Here is a 21,568-nt window from a genome sequence, read left to right as displayed (position 1 = left end):
AGATTATTTACAAAATCAACCCCATATATTTAATTAGTCTCTTTTTGATCACTTAATTAATTCCAAATTAATTCTTTGATCAATACTAATTAAATAATATTATTAATATATTAGAACTTATAATATATTAATAATCCTTCAGTGTCCTTTCTCTCATTTAGTCTATCCAAGTGTTACAATGCCATGCAACCCAAATGGACCATGCCAACCGGGTCAAGTATATCCTAGTAATAGTTATGAACTTAGACACCTAATCCAGCAGTCTCCCACTTGGATAAGTTAATAACTATATTTGCAAGAATAACTTCAGTAACCGTTCAATAATCGTAGCTCTTTCAAGGTCTCGCGGAACTGAGATGATGATGATGATACGCCATTTAAGATAAGTGATCATATAATCCTTTGTTCTAGATATCAACCGGACAAATACATGGAACAATGTCTTATTTATTGTCCAACAGTTTGTTTCCCAATTTCTGATTTGTTTGACAAAGAACTTAATTGAACACATCAAGTTAGTTCTAACCGGGCCCGGTACATGGGTCAACACAAAATCATCGTGGGACCCAGATATCGCTTCTAATCCAAGAAGGAACAGATAAACTTCGACTCATATGCTTGTTCTACTACTTGTTGAATCATACACAAAGGCGCGTTTTATAACATCAAGTTACCAATGCGTTTACGTACAATCAATGTATAACTAAGTCATAGGCAACAAGTTATATCTCTAGGTCTAAAGACTTATATGATATTACCATCTCATGATCACTCGAGATAAATTCAATGAAGTGATACCAGTGAGCGTGGGTTGAATCCAATACTCAGAACTTATGAGCACTCATGAATGTTGCAGCAACTCGTGTTATGTCCCATACCTTGGACATCTACAATCCAACTTCATGACAGTCTTGATTCATATCTACTTCCAACATATGACTGACTGTGGATGGTTTAAATAACTTAGTCATTCGGGAAGAATGACCTAGTTATTCTGGAAGTCAAAACATGCAAAGTGGAACACAAGAGTAATCGAATCAAATGTGGTCTCAGAACTTATGAATATAAATAGAACATCTTTTATTTATCACCATATTGATTACACATTATTCATTGCATACTATTTCAAACTATCAACTTTATACTTGAATTAAAACAATAGTTGTCCCATGCTCCAAGCATGTACACTATGGTTTTTTCTAAACACTAGTCATGCCATACACCAAGTATGCACACTATGTTTTTCCAAACATTAGTTATGCCATACACCAAGTATGCACACTAAGTTTGTCTATGATCTTTACTTTGTGAAATAGATCGACTGAACATAATTCCAATGATACTCATTTCACAATCCCAAATCCTTACCGCAAATGCAAGAATTCCAAATTCCTGCCATTTACCTAAATCTGTTAGATTCTAAACTTATATGCATTGGTCCTCTTGTAATGATTATGCACAAAGTCACAAAGACTTGTCAACAAACATTACAGAGTATTCCAATGGAGATCAACTCCATGGAAACGAAGTCTCATATTCAAATTTCATTGCTTTGAACATTCTTCTTGCATTAAGTTTCCTAATCTTACACAAATTTAATGAATAACTCCCACCTATGGGAACATTTCCATATTCACTTTTTGACTATTACTCCTGAACAAGAGTTGACTCTTTTCAAAATATGTCAATATGGTCCTTCCAAAATTAACACTATACTTTCAACTGTCCCTGAGCAACCAATCTTTGGTAAACCTTAGATTGTCCTCGACAATTGCTTAATCAAATTAGTCATATCTAGTTCTAGTACTTTTTCCCTCTTAATGCTCTGGGCATTTGGAAAAATTTAGAACAGATGAATATTATAGCACATGCAATCGATCCTATATCCAAAGCATATGGGACACGATTCATAAAGACATGATACTAGACCAGTCTTTTGCTATAATATTTCTATTTCTATTTGCCAAGTTCTCATAATTCAGATTATGAAGTATACTTTTCTCTCCCTTAATTATAGCAAAACAACTTTTTCCCAATTGAAACCTTTTGTTTAATATAATTAACATTGCTAACTTGCAACACTTATTATAATTATCATGCTCCCACTTGCATGATGATTATTAGCATAACACTTATGCTCCCACTAGCTTTAACATGTACTCAGAAATCAGCTGGACTTCTATAAATCAATACTTTATTGACCTTCTTACCAAAGTTCATATTTCTGATACGAGATTCTTTGATAAAAATTTATCAAAATCATACACCTTTCCTTAGATAGCACACATGTGTGTCTAAACAATTTCAGAACTATGAAAAGGGATGTTGTAATCATAGTCTCAATTGTTTAAACCTTTTCCATTTCTCACAAGTCCATGTTAGTGTGCCGGTTAACCACACACGCTTCACTAACGACTTTGAGAATGCAAATATCATAATTTCTATCTACTTAAAATCTACTTAGTGAAAGCATTTCCTCACCATCGTTTTCATAAATCAGATAGAAACCTTATGACACTTTAGATTTTATGGTGTATGTGTTCCTATCCATTTAAATTTGTCAAAACCATAATCACAAGACAAGGTTAGTGACACATCTAAAATCTTATGGATTGAACTTGTGCAGTCTCAACTTCTTGCCACCAGGCAGCACAAGGGCCTGTCATTGCTTCGAAGTTGTTATGCAACTAATTGAGAACTCTCAGAACTCATATGCAAAGCCAACTTTAACTGGAATGGGCGTAGAAATAGGAATATGTCAACACGATAGTTTATAAACCTCAAGTCGTGTGCTAGTGATAAACTATAGGTTTTTCTTCTTGATTAGATGTGGAAGATTTTCCAAGATCTTTAACACTCCCACTGTCCTCTTGACATATAAGACTCACTTGCCAAGTATTCAAGAGATGGTGTGGACTCTTAATCAAGACAAACACTTCACACAATTGGCCTTAGTTGGTCTTTGTTTTATCCAAAACATCACAACTTACCAATTTCAAATGTACAAGAGTAGGACACATTTTACTCTTACATTTGGCAAGTGTTATAAACCTTTCTTTAAGATATGTCACTCAAGTTACAATATTGGAGTATGAATCTAAGAATTGTTTTGGAACGAAGTATGACTCACCTTCTTGATTTAACCATTTCAGCAATTCTTAATTCCTCTTCTTAGCCATAGGAATGTAGTAATATGTCCTTAGAGAACCAATTGCGATATGGTTTCTTAATCATTGAGATGATCACAATACATAATACTAAAGTACTCTCCCATCTTTTCATATTTGAGTAACTTTTATCTTTTTGCCTAATTTGATTCTTCTCATTCGTCCAGCAATACATTGAAACTTTTCCAATGTTTTAGAATTATACTTAAACTGATAAGTATAACCATATTTACTCAACTTTAGTAAATCATGACGAATAATCTTATCGATCTTTTGTGGTGGACCTTGACTAGTGCACAAGAATGTGTACTCAATCCCTTAGTCCTTCACTCGACTCACATATACATGTGAACAAGGTATTTGTCTTAATTTTCCAAAGATGAAAATTCTCATTCATCATACGACTTGCATGATTCCAAGTTTCTATCCAACTGAAACTTGGGTAATGAGAATCTTTCCTTATTTGGTAAATTATGATACTACCACAAACGAAAGAATCAAATCCATTTTCCAATGTTGCTATCAATGGAATCATATAAACAACTATTTTTACAAATGCCACTGTAAGGATATTTAAAATAAATAAAAACGAAACTTTTCTTTTATTTAAAACTTGCGGAAAAACTTATCCTTATAATGAAAATGCATATGAAAACTATGTTGTTATCCATTCCTAACCAATCTATCACAACTCTTAAGAAGTAGCTCAAAAATTCTGAACACTGAACCATGCGATCGAAATCCATCTTCGCGATCAGAATCAACTTACTCTTCTTTAAGCTTCCTCTTTTTTCTTTGATTCTTAAAACTTCAACATGTGATCCAGTCACATCATGTAATAAGAATCTCCAAATAGGAACTTAATAGAGTTAGATAGTGGCTTACCTGAAGTGGAGTCAATTTTTTTTACTTGACCACCCTTATGATCTTTCAGGTAAATAGGGCAGCTTTTGCAACCAATGCCCCTTCCTTTGGCAATAGAACCATATGGACTCTTTGGTAATGGTACATGGGACTATCTCAGACTTAGCCTTTCTCTTTACCATTTGCGTTGACCATGGTCGATCCCATTCCATTGGGAAGAGAAAGCTTCTCTGGATATCCAATGTTACCAATTGTCAATGTCCATTGTAGTTTAGGAAGTTGATCTACTAATCAAATTTGCTCTACCAATGCTCCAAATCATTGTTGATTCAGCAGCACCAAGAAAATAGATAAGATCATTAAGGGTCATGTCATAGTCTTTTACGTAGTAGTCCCAAAGGACACTTACTATAAGACTTAGAAAGTGATTGAACAACCAACTTTCTCAAGACTTTGACACCCAACTCTCCCGGCTTGTCAATATGTGACTTCATCTCCAAGATGCGAGCACACATAGACGTTGCTTGCCAATAGGGCTTGAGTGACCTTGAACTTGTGGGTTAGGGAGAATAACTGGAGGAGGTGGAGGAAGTGAAGAATGATTTCCATGATCCAACCACGGGACATCATCTTCATTAGGAAAGCTTATTCCAAGAGATTTGGGACGATCATAGATGTCTAAACCAGACATCTAATGGGAGATATTCAAGATAGTTGATTTAAAGTCTTTAATATAACACCCAATATGAAATATTAAGGCTAGGATCCGACACAATATTTTATAACTTGGAAGAGGGATGTCGTAATCCAAGCTATAGAATATTTGAAGGTAGGCGAATGACGATTCACCAATTTCCACCATGAAAAACGAAATAATTAATAGGTTTTAATTGGTTTTGAAACTCCTAGATTCTTTGAGATTCATTGAACTTTTCAATGGCATGTTTCAACCTCGAGTGTGCCCTTTAGGTTTTGTGACTGGGATGTCGAGGATCACAAAACAAGGTGTGAAGTAACCATGCAAATTACTTGGTACCCTTAATGTCTTACCCTTTAATCGATGTGTCGGTTAACCACACGTGCTCCATCGATACTATGATAAATATCAAGTTACCCTTTGCCTACCTTCTTAAGTCCAGCTAGTGTTCCGGTTAACCACATACGCTCCACTAACCAACTTAAGCAAAGTGCAAAGTGTAATTTCATGGGTTAGCACCTTATTCAAGTTTTCCTAAAGTAACTAAGATTGGGAATTTATAAAACATTTAGTTAATTTATATTTATCATTAATACTTTTAATGAAGATTTATAGTCCTTGTCTTATCCGTTCGGCTAACGACCCTCCACCTGTCAAGAAAACGGTGGGTGAGAGTGGACAACCATTAAGCTGCCATTTTATAGGTAGTAGCCTTATACCCCCTTATAGACCGGCTTCATGAATGAGGCCTGCTAACGGTAAAACGACTTATTCTTATACATATATAATTATTATTAAACTTAGAATATTATAAAGTATAAGGGTTGAATTTTAACTTTTAAAATTCTAGGGGTTGGAACTAAAGTTTTTAAACTGACTTTACATGTTCCAAAACTTGAGGGCATGTTTTGTAACTTTCAAAACTTTTCATCTTTCAAAACTTATAAGTTAAATGGTTTATTAAAATGAGAGACTTTTCATTTTATGTAACATATGTGTTTCTTTAATGGACTTTAAAAGGATGACTTTTGGTAATCGATAACTTGAGGACAAATTATGGATTCTATTAAAACACATAATGATCAAGAATTAAACTAACAAGCAAGTTACAAATAATTCCTATGATCTTCTAAACTCATAAGTTCATGAACATGCATATCAACAATTTCAAGAATCATAAAATTAACCATATGAAACTTGAAATTTTGATAATAGCTATTGAAAACGGATTAACAGGTTTTATAAGACCAAAACAGTTTAGGGTAATGTTTTTAGTCCATTTCCAACAGCAAAAGTCGAAAAACTGCAATCTGACAAGCCAACTCGTCGAGTGCATGAACTGACTCGTCGAGTTGGTTGAATATAGGGATAGACTCGTCAAGTCCCCCTATGGACTCGGCGAGTCCACTATCCAGATAGCCAATTTTTCGAGTTTTTTTTAGCAAGTTTACATCAAATATCAAGAAAACAAGCCTAGGCTCTGATACCACAGTTGGGTTTTGAGCATTCTAACACTCCTAAGTGTACATGCAACCCTAGAAACCTTGGATCTATGTTTTACTATGATACATGCAAAATTTATTTTCCAAGGTTTTTTAAGCTATCTAGCATACCATGAGGAACTTTTAAACATAAATGCTAGAAAAAGAACATACATTTTGTCCTTTGGATTCCTTGAGAACCCTGTGAGCCTAGAACCTCAATTGTGATGCCTCAAATGTCTCACACAACACTACAACTCTTGGAATAGACTTGAGAGAAGTTCACTTACACCTCAAAATTGTCTAGTCCTCTATCTTGTACAAGTAGTGCCGATTTTTCTAGACTAGGGGTCTTTATATAGTTGTGGCACAAGTAGGGTTACACCATGTAAACCCTAATTGTCATGGCTTTTCATATTCCCTGATTCATGGGTTTGTAACCTCCATGGATTATCTGTGGTGCACCATATGGGTTTTAGCCCAATCCATACAAACCATGGATCATTTTCCCACTATATATGAACAGATTATTTAGACAATCAACCCCATATATTTAATTAGTCTCTTTTTGGTCACTTAATTAATTCCAAATTAATTCTTTGATCAATACTAATTAGATAATATTATTAATATCTTAGAACTTATAATATATTAATAATCCTTAAGTGTCCTTTCTCTCATTTAGTCTATCCAAGTTTTGCAATGCCATGCAACCCAAAGGGATCATGCCAACCGGGTCAAGTATATCCCAGAAATAGTTATGAAGTTAGACATCTAATCCAACAGTACAACCATTAGCAAAGCTGGCTCATCATCGATGTGAGCTTAGGCTAGGTTTCCTTCATATTCTCTCTCGTCTTTGGTTCTTGCATTTTGCAACATAGTGTCCATATTCTTGTCAATTGTAACATTGGATGTGACTCTTATCTTGATTATCATACGTACCACGAGTGTTTTCACAATACTAATGGTTGTTGCCTCTTCCATGACCTCCACGATTTGCGTAATTTCCACTATGACTTCTTCCTCGACCACCTTGGTTTTGTGTGTTGCTTCGATTGCTTTCGCCTAGCGAACACACATGGTCTTTGTTTTGTTTTTGTACCTCTTTATCCATTTTTGGTGAGTAAGTACCAGTTTCATTTTATCTTGTTCTTCATGTTCAACATGCCTACAGATTCTCTCATCACGAGATTCGAGTCTTCCGACAACCTCTTCAATAGACATGGTATCATGATCAAAAGAGTGCTCGATGGTTGATGGTATCACCCAACGCCCGGATGTTGCTAACGATATTATCAATTTTTGCAAAAAAAAATCATCAACTGACTCAGATTCTTTCATGCTAAGAATCTCGAACCCCACCTGTAGAGACTACACTTTCACTGTTCGAACTCGATTTGCACCCATATACATGATCTTGAGTGTTTCCCACACTTCATTTGTCTTTTGCTTATCCGCTATCGACAACAAGATCTTTTATGGGATGGCTTGATAAATCACTTCCATTGCTATCTTATCCTTCTTTATACCAACCGGGTTTTGGGGATTCTTAGGTTCAATCGCATCCCAAACCTCCTACGCTTCAATGAACACCTTTACCTTCATCGCCTATGCAACATAGTTGGGTCTAGTTAAGATGGGATAATGCATCTTCGGTCCTTGGATGTTGTCTTTTTTGATCAATTGTATTTCCTCAGCTATGAAACTAAATGTTGGAATCAATTCTCTTGATTCTTTCAGAATACGATTATTTAGGAATCAATTTACCTGATTCTACGAATGTATGTCATAAAAAAAGTAGGGAACTAAATAGGGAAATCAACCTTATCCATAAACAAAGAAGGAAATTGAATAGGGAAATCATAACAAGGCTTAACATGGATCAATTTACTTGGGAATGAGGAATGTAGCAGAACTTAACTATGTAGAAAAAAGAACAATTGAATATGGGAAAAACAAAACAGGAGAGAGAGGAATTTTCTATGAATCTACTTGTTCTCCATGTCTTATTACTGAAAAAAAGACTGATAAAACTTACTCAAAACATCATACATCCATACCTTATTTACAGGGGCGTAGCTATGGTTATACCAAGGTGGGTCCTAGGACCCACCTAATTAACTTAATTGTAAGCTTAATTATATTGTAAAATTTTAGGGGAACTACCTTAGAATTTATGAAGGAACTACCTAATAATTTTTTTGTAAAAACAAAAATATGTATCGGATTTTTAAATACCTATGTGTAATTTGTATATTACAATCCATATAAAATGACACAATGCCTAAACCAACTTAAAATTTACCCAACAAAAATTAGCCAAATCCATTAAAATTAAAATTTAACATAATAATAATAATAATAATAATAATAATAATAATAATAATACAAGCCCACAACTGAATCGTCGCCTATACTTTTGAGTTTTGTGCTCCATCAAATCAAACACACGAGTACATGTCGCACGCTGATTCGACAGAAAGACCAACTATGAAATTTTATCATGTGAAAAAGATGTATTAGAAAGTTTTGATTAAGATGTTGTCATCAATATATTTCAAGCTATAAAACTTCGTTGGATACAATTCTAAAAACGTTTATATTTTCACCCGACCCGTGCTATTAGTATATTTTAATTTGTTATATGTGTCGGTGTTATTTAGATAAGAAACCATGAAGTTTTTGGTTCTAGATTTGCCCCCTATTTTTACTAAACTAATTGGAATCCTAAGCTTACTTAAAATGCTTTAAAAATAAAGAATTTCCAAAACTAGCCTTTAGACTAAAAGTGTCACCATTTATGGATTATCCCAACCAGGGACGGAGATTCGTATTTAATTTGGGGGCTAAAAATATAATATGTATCAAAATAAAAATTGGTATACAGGGGTTTAAAGCCAAAATTTTATATTTTTTGACTTAATATTTATAAAATTAAAATATAGGGGTTACTTCTAACCAAAAAATCGCCCTAATAAAGCTCTACCCATGATCCCAACAGTGTTTTCAATTGTGTAGTAAAAGACTGTAATGTTATAACTAGTGAGGTGAAAAGCATTACTTTGAATTGGCTTAGGCTGGAGGGAGTGGAGCCGCACTCCCTCCCATTACTGTAATGTCCTTAAAACACCCAAGGAGTGGAAAGAAGAGAGAGAAAGAAGAGAGAGATAGAGACATAGAGGAAGAGAGAGAAGAAGGGAGTGCTCCTTCTCATTACCGCACTCCCTAACCGCACTTCCAAAACCGCATGGAGGGGGCGGTGTTTTAGTGCCATATCAGCTGTGGTTTCAGCTGAACCGCACCCCACACCCTCTAGTCTTAGAGTTGGATCGAGAAAAGATGCGTGACTTAATCGGAGTGATTTGAATGAAATGTTTACTGTTCAAAAAAAAAAAGTTCTCAATCTTACCTTATAAATTTGCTCATTATGTCATCATAAAAATATTAGTAATTTAGCTTGCCAAGTTTTGTACGAAGAGACATTTTATGGCACAAATATCAGGTAATTAAGGTAAGTTTTAAATAAAATTATAGATAAATTGGAATAACTAAATTCATAGTCCACTTGGAAATCGAGTTTGACGCTCTCGATTGGTGTAAATGTACGTACTCCTCAAATTTGTCCCCTTTACAAGCATAGCCACTAATTTCTGTATAAATATCCATTAACGATCAATCTGTGCATGAATTACAAACTGTTTTCACAGAAACTCCTGAGTTTCGAACCAACACAGGTGACAAGATCAATCTATCCAATTAATCATGACTGATCAGAAGCGTGCTCCTCGCTTGAATGAAAGGATCCTTTCGTCCTTATCCAAAAGATCTGTTGCAGCGCATCCATGGCATGATCTTGATATCGGTACGTATGTGTTTGTTTCTTGTTCTTGAGCTTTCCCATTTGACGAATGGATCGATCTGATTTATGCAGGACCAGAGGCTCCACAGGTCTTCAATGTGGTACGTACTATCTATATCGCTATTGTTTTTTTCTCTTTTATTAATGTCTGGCGTATTATGTTCCGATGTTAAATACAGGTCATTGAGATTTCAAAGGGAAGCAAAGTGAAATATGAACTCGATAAGAAAACTGGTCTCATCAAGGTTATAAATTCATTAAACAGCCATATGTGGTTGCATGCATGTTGTATTTCATATTATGCATGATCTTAAACACATGACTTATGTTCAGGTTGATCGCATCTTATATTCATCAGTCGTCTACCCTCATAACTATGGCTTCATCCCTCGATCCCTATGCGAAGATAATGACCCCATGGATGTACTAGTTATCATGCAGGTATACATATGATCACATTCCCTTTAGCTATCAACCCTAATCAAGTTACAACTAAATTGGAAGCATTGAACAGGAACCAGTGGTGCCAGGATGTTTTCTTCGAGCTAGAGCCATTGGACTGATGCCTATGATTGACCAGGTACCTTTGTGCTGAACATGAAACAAACTTTCGATCACCAATTCAAGATATTTTGACAAACGGGAATTGTTTTTACTTTTTAATGCATGTAGGGAGAGAAAGATGATAAAATTATTGCAGTTTGTGCTGATGATCCAGAATATCGCCACTACACGGATATAAGCCAGCTTGCCCCTCATCGTCTGACTGAAATCCGCCGCTTTTTTGAGGACTGTATCCTTATTGAATCTTCCATAGATTTTTAAGAACATGATGATTCAATAAGTTTTCTTGACATATATACATAGACAAGAAGAATGAGCACAAGGAGGTTGCAGTGGATGAGTTTCTGCCTTCGAAAACTGCTTATGAGGCCATTCAGTACTCTATGTAAGCTTATCTTCATACACTAAAGGAATTTGAAGCCATTGGAATTTTACGATAATTTGTTCATGATGACTATGCAGGGACCTTTATGGTGAATACATCATGCAAACCTTAAAGAAATAGATGGCCATGTGGTGGACCCATTGATGATTGATGATGAGGATGCTGATGGTTCAGCGTTGGGTGGTTTTCTTCTTTTTTTTTACCTTTTACTATAATTAATGGGTTAGATTGTATCTTTGGTATCTTTCCCTATAAATAGAGTTGATATGTCGATGGATTATTTATTATATATTTCTGAGTAAAGGCAATAACATCAAGAATTCCTATCGTTCTCATTCTATATTTGACTCTTAATTGTTTTCAATGAGGATCGGAAACGATAGTATTTCATGCGTGTCTATAATAATTGTAATCGGCATTTTTACAATAACGAGACAAAAAAAATTTAACCAGCAAAATTTTATTACCACTGCCTAGCAAGATGCAGGGGCAGGAAGAAAAACAAACAAGCCAAGAAAGTTACAAACACAAGGGATTACCACTCCAATAGCCCGATTACATTTTCCTATTTTACCCATATGTTCTATCCATCCAAACACCAAAGAAATGACATTTATCAGCTGTCTTCGAAAGGGATCACTACAAAAAAGTCCTTTTTAGTGACCAAGTTTTTAGTGACGACGTGGAATCTGGTCACTAAGTGCATCCTTTAGTCACCATGCATAAAGTCCATCACTGAATTTTGGTAGTGGTACAAATTCAGTGACCAAATCTCAATAGTTGTCACTAAACAGTCACTATTCGTGTTTTTCAAACCCACACAGTGACGAAATAATTGTGGTCACTCAGTTTACAACATGTAAATTATTTAGTGACCAGAAATAGTGGTCACTGTATATATATAATTTATATAATTTGGTAAATGTCTTTAAATTATAAATTGATTATATTAGTTTAAGTCAAACTTTTAATCTTTTTTAAAAGAAAAGATTATATATAAAAAATTCATCAGTATGAAATTTGTACGTGTATTTAATTGAATTATATAATTGTTAAATAGTAAATACAACCTATATTGGCATCAACGCATTAAAATAGCAAATACAAACAAACTTTACTTATTTAGTTATTTTTATACACACAATATCAACAATACCTCGACAAGAAAACACATCCGTGTTTTATCACATTCGGGTTCTGTAACTCCTTTCAAAATAGTGAGACCCAAACTCCTAATGGCATCAGCTATCTCAAGAAAATGGACAGCTTCTTCACACATCATCGGCGCATTTGATCGAATGCAATTTTTTAGTTTATTTCTCAAAAAAATAAATAAATAAATAAAATAAAATAAAAAATTCACCACCAATCACTGCCATACCTCCACCAGCATTTTGGCCGTTTGTACCAATGTTTTCTACTGTTACGCAACAATAGTTCTCGTCAACATTGGCATACACAGCCCTCAATCGACGAATGCACACCTCTATCCGACAGTTCAACACCTCTCTCTCCGGTTCACCGGCGCGCTCCACCCCCTCCTGTCGATGCACCTAGGTATGTCTCCGGCCCCCCACCCTTCAATCTGTCCACTCTTGCTCTGTTTTTTAAAGCGTGAAAGGTTATTGTTGATTTTTTTTTGTATAGCAAAGCTCAATCTTTTAAAGACTACATTCCATTAAATAAATTTAATTATCATCGTACAACAAGTGAGATGGTAAACGGGCAACAAGCTGCGCCGCTACGCCTTTTTGTATAGCAAAGCTCAATCTTTTAAAGACTACATTTATAGAACTAGGGGATATACCATTGCAATGCATGATCCGTTGTACTCTATTAAGAAGCTCTACCGCATCCGGTGCGAGGAAACCAAACGTATCAAACGCAAATGGTATGAACACGTGTTGATTTTCCATGCACGATATCTCATGTTTGTTGACTTTGCCTGTAGCAGCTTTTAAAGCAGTCAGTCCTGCCGTGAAACCCCCCGTCCTCAAGCCCACGAGAGGGGATACCCCTGTAAGGTCCACACATGCATGTTTCCCTCTGACCCATCTAAAAATCAAAATGTCAGCCGGTCTAAGGGTTGACCTTCCTTCTGTTGGGTCAGTCAATAAATTCACAGGTGCCTCTTTCTTAGCAGAAACTCCTACACGCTTAAATATATCGAACAAAACATCTCTGACCATATCGTGCCTGTATTTGAACCCCGAGAGTTCTTTACAGTGAACTGCATGCTCTCCAAAGGAGTCCAAACATGCCTCGCAACACACCGGACATATCTCGTCAGCTGGGAATATTGGAATCATGATTCGATATTTGAGGATAGTACGATACTCCAATCCCATCTATAGGGATAGCAAGAAGAAAATCTTGGGCATGTAGTGCACGTAAGCACTGGAAAACCGCTTTCTGACGGGCCGTCATGTCGAGATGAACTTCCATATCTTGGACAATTTTACGAAAAAATGGCACTCGCCAGCGTACTCTAGGATTTAAGGGGGGGCGGTGTCTTTAGTAGTAAAACTGCTAAGGTCAGAATCTGGAAGCTTGTTACGAAGAGAAGCCAAGGCACCATCATAATCAGAATACATACCATATATGTCGTTATCTCGTAAGATGTGGTCTTGCAATACCCAAGTTTGGGCCCTTGAGGCAACAAAAGCATATGAAGTAGCCTCTACTGCCGAGTATAAACCCAAACCACCAAACCTGATGGGTAAGGAAGCAATGCGCCATTGTAGGTCACCAAAGAAAGGGCCACCACAAACCACGATGTCCTCAATGGCCCCGCGCAACCCATTGTCAAAGAATATTGCCGCCTCCTCCATGTGAACGGCTTGGCACGTCCTCAGCCCAAAGAAAAGCTTAGCAATACCCATACAAGACCGAAGCAGAAGGAGATCACTCTGAGGGTCAGACAATTAAGGAAGAAGGCGCATCAAATTCACAGCGTTTTCGGCTCTCTTTATGGCCAAGCTGCTAATGAAACTAGCATCTCTACTAACAGCTCCCTGGGAGTTCTTTAAGGCGCATCGATTGATTTCTATGGATTGCTTGATTAACTAAGTTAGCAATTTCAAATTTATGAAATTACATTTTCTTTCTACTTTTATTCAAATTTATGAAATTACATTTTCGTTCTACTTTTGGTGTAAACGATGCATGCAAGATGTTCGATGAAAATCCCCACACAAAATTCACTATCATAATATTCAATCTGTTTGATTCAGGGGCTTTGGAATAATAATGCTAGTCCTATCATGGGTGATTACACTGTACACACTAAGGCAAAATGGTAGAAATGCCGGAAATGCTTTCAGGAAAAAATATATGATTGGTTCCATGAGCTAAGCCAACATAATTTTGGTGAAAAACTTATTGTTTTCCTTTTCCTTTGTGATAAAATGTCTGGTGCATTCTCTTTCTTACTCTTTTCCTTTATTTTCCACACAATTCCTATTTTCTTTCAAACTTATCAAGTTATATTTTATGAAACATGATGCATTCTTTTTTCTTACAGGTGATTCTGAACCTACAAAGATGTTTGATAGAATAGCTAATCTATCAAACAATCAGATAATCAACTACATATGTGATCCATTTGAGAAATGGTTGGTGTTAATTAGAATTACCCCTAGCTCACCAGAGGTTTCTATTTGACTATTTCATAGTGTAACATGTTAGCATATAGCACCACCTATGGTAATTCCTGCGTTTTAATAATAGCCTCATACCATTCTGATTTGAGTAACTTTTTCAGTTGATCAGCAACGAAGTCAAGCTCTTGAAGCACATGCAACATATTTGCTCTTTCAAAGTACAAAAGATAAGTTAAAATGGGTTCTTTTTTTTTGCCTTCATCAAAGTACATTGGTAACAATAACATATTTATATGCCTTCAACAGGTTACTGGCAATGATCCTTTGATTCTTATTTCTTTTGCAACAAAAGCTCTAATCCTGGACAAGCTACTTCAAAGCTTCATGTCACTGAACCATGTTTATTCTCTTAACATATTGTTTTCATTTTCATTAATTTTGGGTTTCTTATTTAGAAAAGCTAATGCTTTTTGTTTCTATACATGAAGGAAAACCCGCATTCACTTAAAGCAAGAAGATCTTTTCTTTCCTCCCCACTTTCAAGATGATTTTCCAGTTGTCATCTAGGTAATCTATTACTCATTTTGTGTTTTGAAATAGGGAGTTGCATACTTTCATCATCAACTAACATATTAAATTTTTATTTAGCACTTGTTATTTTAGTGGGAAAACTCACTAGAGAACTACTAAGAAAGTTGCGATATTTTGGCCCACAAGAATTTTTTTACACTTAACAGAGGATACTCCTTCCTATCTATCTTGGTTGACTTTTAACTATCATCTCATCATGAGACTGCATTTTAAGATACCCCTCATATACAACTATTATTGTTCTCGGATTTAAAATGAAGGGTATGGTGGCCAACCCAAACAGGTAATTATCATTTATCAATCACTTTTTGTATTTTGTATTAAATGAACAATATGATATTTGGTTACATTTTATCTTTCATACAATAAGCTATATGGAAAAGCACATGCTTGGCCAAGATTCTTTTGGAATTATGTTTCAGGTAATACTTTGAGTCTTGAAGCAACAACTCTGGAAAGAGAGATGTAATGGAATTACTTTTTTACCCTCTTGTGCAGGCCAAGTGCTTAGAAAGCGGAGAAGCTATTGCAATAAAAAAAGGTACTTAAAGACAAACGATACAATAATCGCTTAATGTTTCTTGATGGATCTGATTATGGAAGTATTTGTTCTAATTTATGTCTTTTGGTAATATGTATCCCCTTTCAACAACTTTTCTTGTGAACATCACATTTGTTTCTTACTTTAATTTAGGATCGTGTCAACACATCTCTGGTTCATCCCTTGGCCCTTTCACATCCATCCAAGCAGCTTACCCAAGTAAGACTTGAAAATACTAGTTTTCTTGAAGTTTTTGAAATTGTAATATACTCATTTCAATATGGCTTCAAAATTTGTCTTATTTTTAAGATAATGGATTTTGGTGAAGGTGACTATGTTTGTAGTTCCCGTTGCAATCATTCTTTCCATTCATGTTTTCATATGTAACTTTTGTGGTGAGTTTATATCTCTTGATTTCTGTACATAATGATATGCATAAACGTATAAATATATCTTATAATCATAATACAAATATGCATTACATGTTGCTCTTTATATGGTTCGCAGATGAAACTCCTCATGATTATCAAAGCAATCTTGGTCCAGATGGCAGGCGAAGAGATGCTGATGAAATACTCAAGTTTTGTAGAAGACTAGTTAAATTTGTTGCCATAAGGAATTTCTTGTTACCATTAATTTGTAATCCACTGAATATATTAAGTTAAAAATAAACAAAAATTGTATTATTTTATTATTATTTGTATATTCAATGGCAGTTGTATTCTTTTTTCTAATTTACAAATCAATTTGTAAATGGGTTAAATACAAGAAATAGCAACAAAAATCAATGACCAAGTTTTTTTGGTAACTAATCGGATAAATTAGTGACTACTTTTTATAGTCACTAACTGAATAAACCAGTGACGACTTTCTATGGTCACTAATTGGATAAGACAGTGACGACTTTCTATGGTCTCTAAGTAGATAAATCAGTGACGACTTTAATTATTTAGTGACAACATTTAGTGACGAAAGGGATCGTCATAGATTCAGTGACCATTATGTTGTAGTCACTATTTAGTGACTGCTTTTACATTTTCGTCACTAAAATATTTTTGTGACGGACCTATAGGGACAAAAAGTGACGACCAAAATTTTGGTCACTAAATCGCTTAGTGACGAGTCCTTCTATTGTTAGTGACCATTTCGTTTTTGTCACTAATTGGCATTTTTCTTGTAGTGGATAATATGTATCCTTTTGAAGACTTTGTCATTTCGCGCTTTTCAAACACACCAAAGAGTACCATAGATGATGGCTAACAACACTTTTCTTTTCTTTGGACAATTTCCTCAATTAACTGCATAATTTATTGCATCCCCACTTTAGAGAAACCGAGAGATGAAATGGAGCACCATTTGGAAATCCAATGCACCACTTCTTAAGTGAACGAACAAGACCCACGGAGATGATCTGTGGATTCTTCAACCAGCAAACACAGAGAGCAAGAAGAAGAAGCTATATGCAAACCTTTGGACCTAAGGGCAAGGCAATGGGTATACGATCTAGGCAAGCCCTCCATATGAAGGTAATCACCTTTATAGGGACTATTTTAATCCATACCAGTGGGATGGCTGAGAATCTAGTTAATTCTGAATCAATTTTTCTCCTTAAATAATCAACATAAAACACACCATCGGGAGAGTGATTAAACTTTAACTTATCAAAATTTAAGGAAGAAAGTTGGGTTGAGTCCACCAGTTTTTCTCCATACACAACAATTTATGTTTTAAAATGTTATAAAGTATAACTATCTAAAACATAAATTGTTGTGTATGGAGAAAAATTATTGTGACACAATCACTTCCCTTACAGAATATATATGACACTATATGTGTTTAAAACTCACGAATAATAAATACTTGTTAAGGGAGTTTTTGGATGTGAATTTATATATGTATATATATATATATATATATATATATATATATATATATATATATATATATATATTGGTTTATTTTCCTAGGGAGCTTTTTCGATGTGAATTTCTTTCCCTTTAATGTGTTGGTTTATTTCCCTTTTAACCTCTTTACTTTTGTAGAAAGAGAACGGAAGATGGAGTATTTCCTATTTTCCTAGTATGTGTGCAGATGAAGAGAACAGAAAATTGAGAGAAAGTTGAGAGAAAGTTACAGTCGATTACTTTCAAACTTACAAACTTCCTTTTTACAAAAAGAACATACATTAAAATAGGCAACTAGTTTCTAGACATTATCCACCTACTTCATTAAAGATACATAAATCAAAAATAGCTTGGCTGACATTCTTGATTAAAAGCAAAGAAATGACTAGAGCAGATAAGATAAAATGGACAGCCCCATGTGATTGTACCCATCTACTTTTAAAAACTTATGGATTATTCTCATCTTTTCCCTCCTAACCCATAATTGCTAATATGCTTCACTCCCAACAAGTTAAACATTTCCTCAAACTTGTTGTTTGCCATAGACTTTGTGAAAATATATGCCTCCTGTTCTTTGCTGGTCACATGCATGACTTTTATATCTCCATTCTCGAAACACTCACTTATCAAATGAAACCTTATTTCTATGTGTTTGCTTCTGCCATGAAACACTGGGTTTTTTTATGAATTCTATGGTTGATATGTTGCCAACATACAACACCACATGACTGACTATCATTACTGTTAATTCACTGTTAATACTGTTAATTCACTAAGCAATCAACGCAACCATATACTTTGGCACGTTGCACTTGTCACGACCATGAATTCTGCTTAGCATGAGCAAAAAGCTACACTCCCCTGTTTTTGCAACCCCCAAGTAACCAGATTTTCATTGAGATAGAACGTTATCCTGATGTGTTGCATTTTTCATTTATGTCCCTTACAAGATTATTGTATGTGTACCCGGTTATAATGACTTCTCTACTCCCCCTAGTGTAGGTTAAGCCATAGTTAATGGTTCCTTTGATATACCTCAGAATATGTTTCACTGCTTGTAGATGCTTAATTGTGGGTTTCTCCATGAGTTGACTTACTGTCCTAAGAACATAAGAGACATCGGGTCGAGTGTGTGTAAGATATCTTAAACCTCCTATAATGCTCCTATAATCTATAGGGTTCAGCAGGTCTCCCTCTTCATCCATTTTTAGCTCTAAGTTGGGTTTCATTAGGTACTTGCATCAGTTGCACTCAGCTATTCCTGCCTTTTCTAGGATATTTTTTGCATATGTTGTTTTTTTAGAGGAATACCATTCGTTGTTGAACAACTTTAATACCTAGGTAGTACGACAATGAGCCAAGATCGCTTATTTCAACCTCATGTTGCATTTGTTCTTTGAAGAGCTTCACTTCATTACTACAATTTCCTGTAATAATAAGAACATCAACATACACCCCCAACTATTAAGAGCTTATCATTCTTTTTTCTTGTGTAAACTGCACATTCTTCTTATAAAACCCAAATTTTCAACCATTTATCCAAACGGGAGTTCTAAGCTCTAGGAGCTTAACGAAGCCCATACAAAGCTTTTGACAGCTTGTATACTTTTCTTGGTTCGTTATGATTTATAAACACCTCTGGTCGAGTTACATAAACTTCTTCTTCCAAATCTTTGTATAGAAATGTAGATTTTACATAAAGGTGGTGCACAATCCATCCATTTTTACCTGCAAGAGAAAGCAAAATACATACCATTTCGAGTCGAGCAACGGGTGTGAAGACTTCATCAAAGTCTATCCCTGTTTTCTGAATGTAGGCTTTTGCTACTAACCTCACCTTGTGCTTCTATACATTCCATTTGGGTCCTTTTTTAGTTTGTAAACCCACTTGAGACTAATGAGTTTCCGGCCTGGTGGGAGTTCAACTAGGTTCCAAGTTTTATTTCTTTCAATGGCTTCCAGTTCACTTCTCATTGTATTTACCCAATCAACATTTTTGCTAGCCATGGATTACGAAAAAGGCTCATCACTATCATGCATGAATAAAATTTAGTCACACTCATCATAAATATCGTCCAATAAACAATACCATTTCAGGGCTCCTCCGCCTATCGAGTTTGATGCGGTACTTGTGGAAGCATCTGAACAAGCTAAACTTGTGGGGGTAGATGTAGAAGTTTATGCACTTGTCTGTTGTTTTTCTTCTACTGTAGGATTTTGCATCCATATTTTATATTCCTAGTTGCTCACATCTTCATGGCTATCTTCTGGAAGGTAGCCTTCAATTGTAAAAGTTGTTCCTAATGTAGTTTTTGACATGTTCGACTTTTCCTATGACCTAGATTTATCTTATTCAAAACATACATCCCTATTAATGCATAGTTTCGCTATGTATGGATCAAATAATCTATATGCCTTCGTACCTGTCTCGCATCCTAAATGCACCGAATGTTTTCTTCAATCATCAAGATTTTGAAGATGACTTCTTGTTTCAATTATCTTGCATGAGCAATATATCCAAACACTCTTAAATGATCAATTTGTGGCTTTTTTCCAGTCCAAATCTCATAAGGTGTTGCATCCTTTAAGGCTTTTATGGTTACCCGATTAAGAACGTAAACAACATGATGCACAGTCTCTCCCCATAACGTCTCTGGTTCATGCATACTCTTGAGTATACTTCTTTCCATCTCTACAATAATGCGATTTCACCTCTCGACTATTCCTTTTGTTGTGGAGAGTATGGTGTCGTCTAGTGTCGGTGTAGACCGGTTTCCTAACAATACGTGGTGAATTGTTTTCACAGGAATTCACCACCATGATCCATTCAGAAGGTCTTTAACTTTTCACCTTTTTCTGTTTCAACGTATATCCAAAACTTTTTGAAAATACCAAAGGCTTCATCCTTAGTGTTCATCATATATACCCACATTACTCGAGTCAAAATCATCAACTAACAACATAAAATATCGGTTATATATAGGTGCGGGTGGTGAAATAGGATCACAAAGGTACCCATGCACGAGCTCAAGCCTATATTTTAAGTTGAAGCTTGCTTGTGTTGGGTATGATTTTTATGTCTTCTTTTCCACTATACATCCCTCACACAACCATGTAGGGCTATCTATCTTTGTTAGTCCATAAACTAAGTTCTTATTTGGCATGTGTTTGAGGGTAGTAAAATCAATATGATCCATTCTTGCATGCCAAAGCCATGTTTGTTCATAAGGCTCTCTATGTATACATCGGGACCCGGCATCATTCAAGATGATTTTATATACACGGTTTGGAGATTGTTTTACCTTCGTGAGTAGTCTCCCTTCTACATCACGAACCCACAAAAATGATCCATGTATCAAGATCTGTTCACCATTCTCTGCTAGTTGAACCAAGCTTATGATATTATTAAACTAGCTTGAGATGTAGTACACATATTGCAGCTTTCGTTGTTGTCCATTCTTGCACTGGAATATGATTGAACCTTTCCCTTCTATATGTACCTTGGACCCATCTCCGAACATTACATAACCTTGAGTTTTTGGTTAAGATCGTAAAACAAATTTTTTCTGACCGGTCATGTGGTTACTTGCTCTATTGTCTAGATACCACACATTTGACTGAGTTGTTTCATCACTTGCTAACTTCAGTCTTGGTGTCACTTTTTCTTCAGTTAACAACACCTCCTTTATTGCATCATTATTGTTAAAAGAAGCCAATAATTATGTCGGTTCAGCATGATCTTGGTGTCATATTTGCTTCATGGTTCCTTTCACGTCTTGGGTTTCTACACTCTTAAGGTGTAATGCCCATATTCTTGAAAATTATAGTATTTTAGTTTGCTTTTTTCATGAATGTTAGACGGCCCACGATTTCATTTTCATTGTTGGTCAGTAACACCTCTTCCACGGCC

General features: G+C 35.4%; 1 protein-coding gene across 1 annotated transcript; it reads left to right on the top strand.

Moving 5' to 3' along the window:
• The first annotated feature begins 9,939 nt into the window (after positions 1 to 9,939).
• LOC111890526 (soluble inorganic pyrophosphatase PPA1) lies at positions 9,940 to 11,459 on the top strand. Its single transcript, XM_023886629.3, has 8 exons — positions 9,940 to 10,074; positions 10,144 to 10,172; positions 10,251 to 10,316; positions 10,405 to 10,512; positions 10,586 to 10,651; positions 10,744 to 10,864; positions 10,939 to 11,020; positions 11,098 to 11,459. Exons 1-8 carry the CDS (start codon positions 9,975 to 9,977, stop codon positions 11,138 to 11,140), a joined length of 615 nt encoding a protein of 204 aa, XP_023742397.1. The 5' UTR covers positions 9,940 to 9,974; the 3' UTR covers positions 11,141 to 11,459.
• Positions 11,460 to 21,568: the final 10,109 nt, after the last annotated feature.

Source organism: Lactuca sativa, chromosome 6, assembly GCF_002870075.4.
Source record: "Lactuca sativa cultivar Salinas chromosome 6, Lsat_Salinas_v11, whole genome shotgun sequence".
NCBI classification, from domain to species: domain Eukaryota; kingdom Viridiplantae; phylum Streptophyta; class Magnoliopsida; order Asterales; family Asteraceae; genus Lactuca; species Lactuca sativa.
Note: the sequence above shows the minus strand (reverse complement) of the source record. Positions and strands in the feature narration are given on the sequence as shown.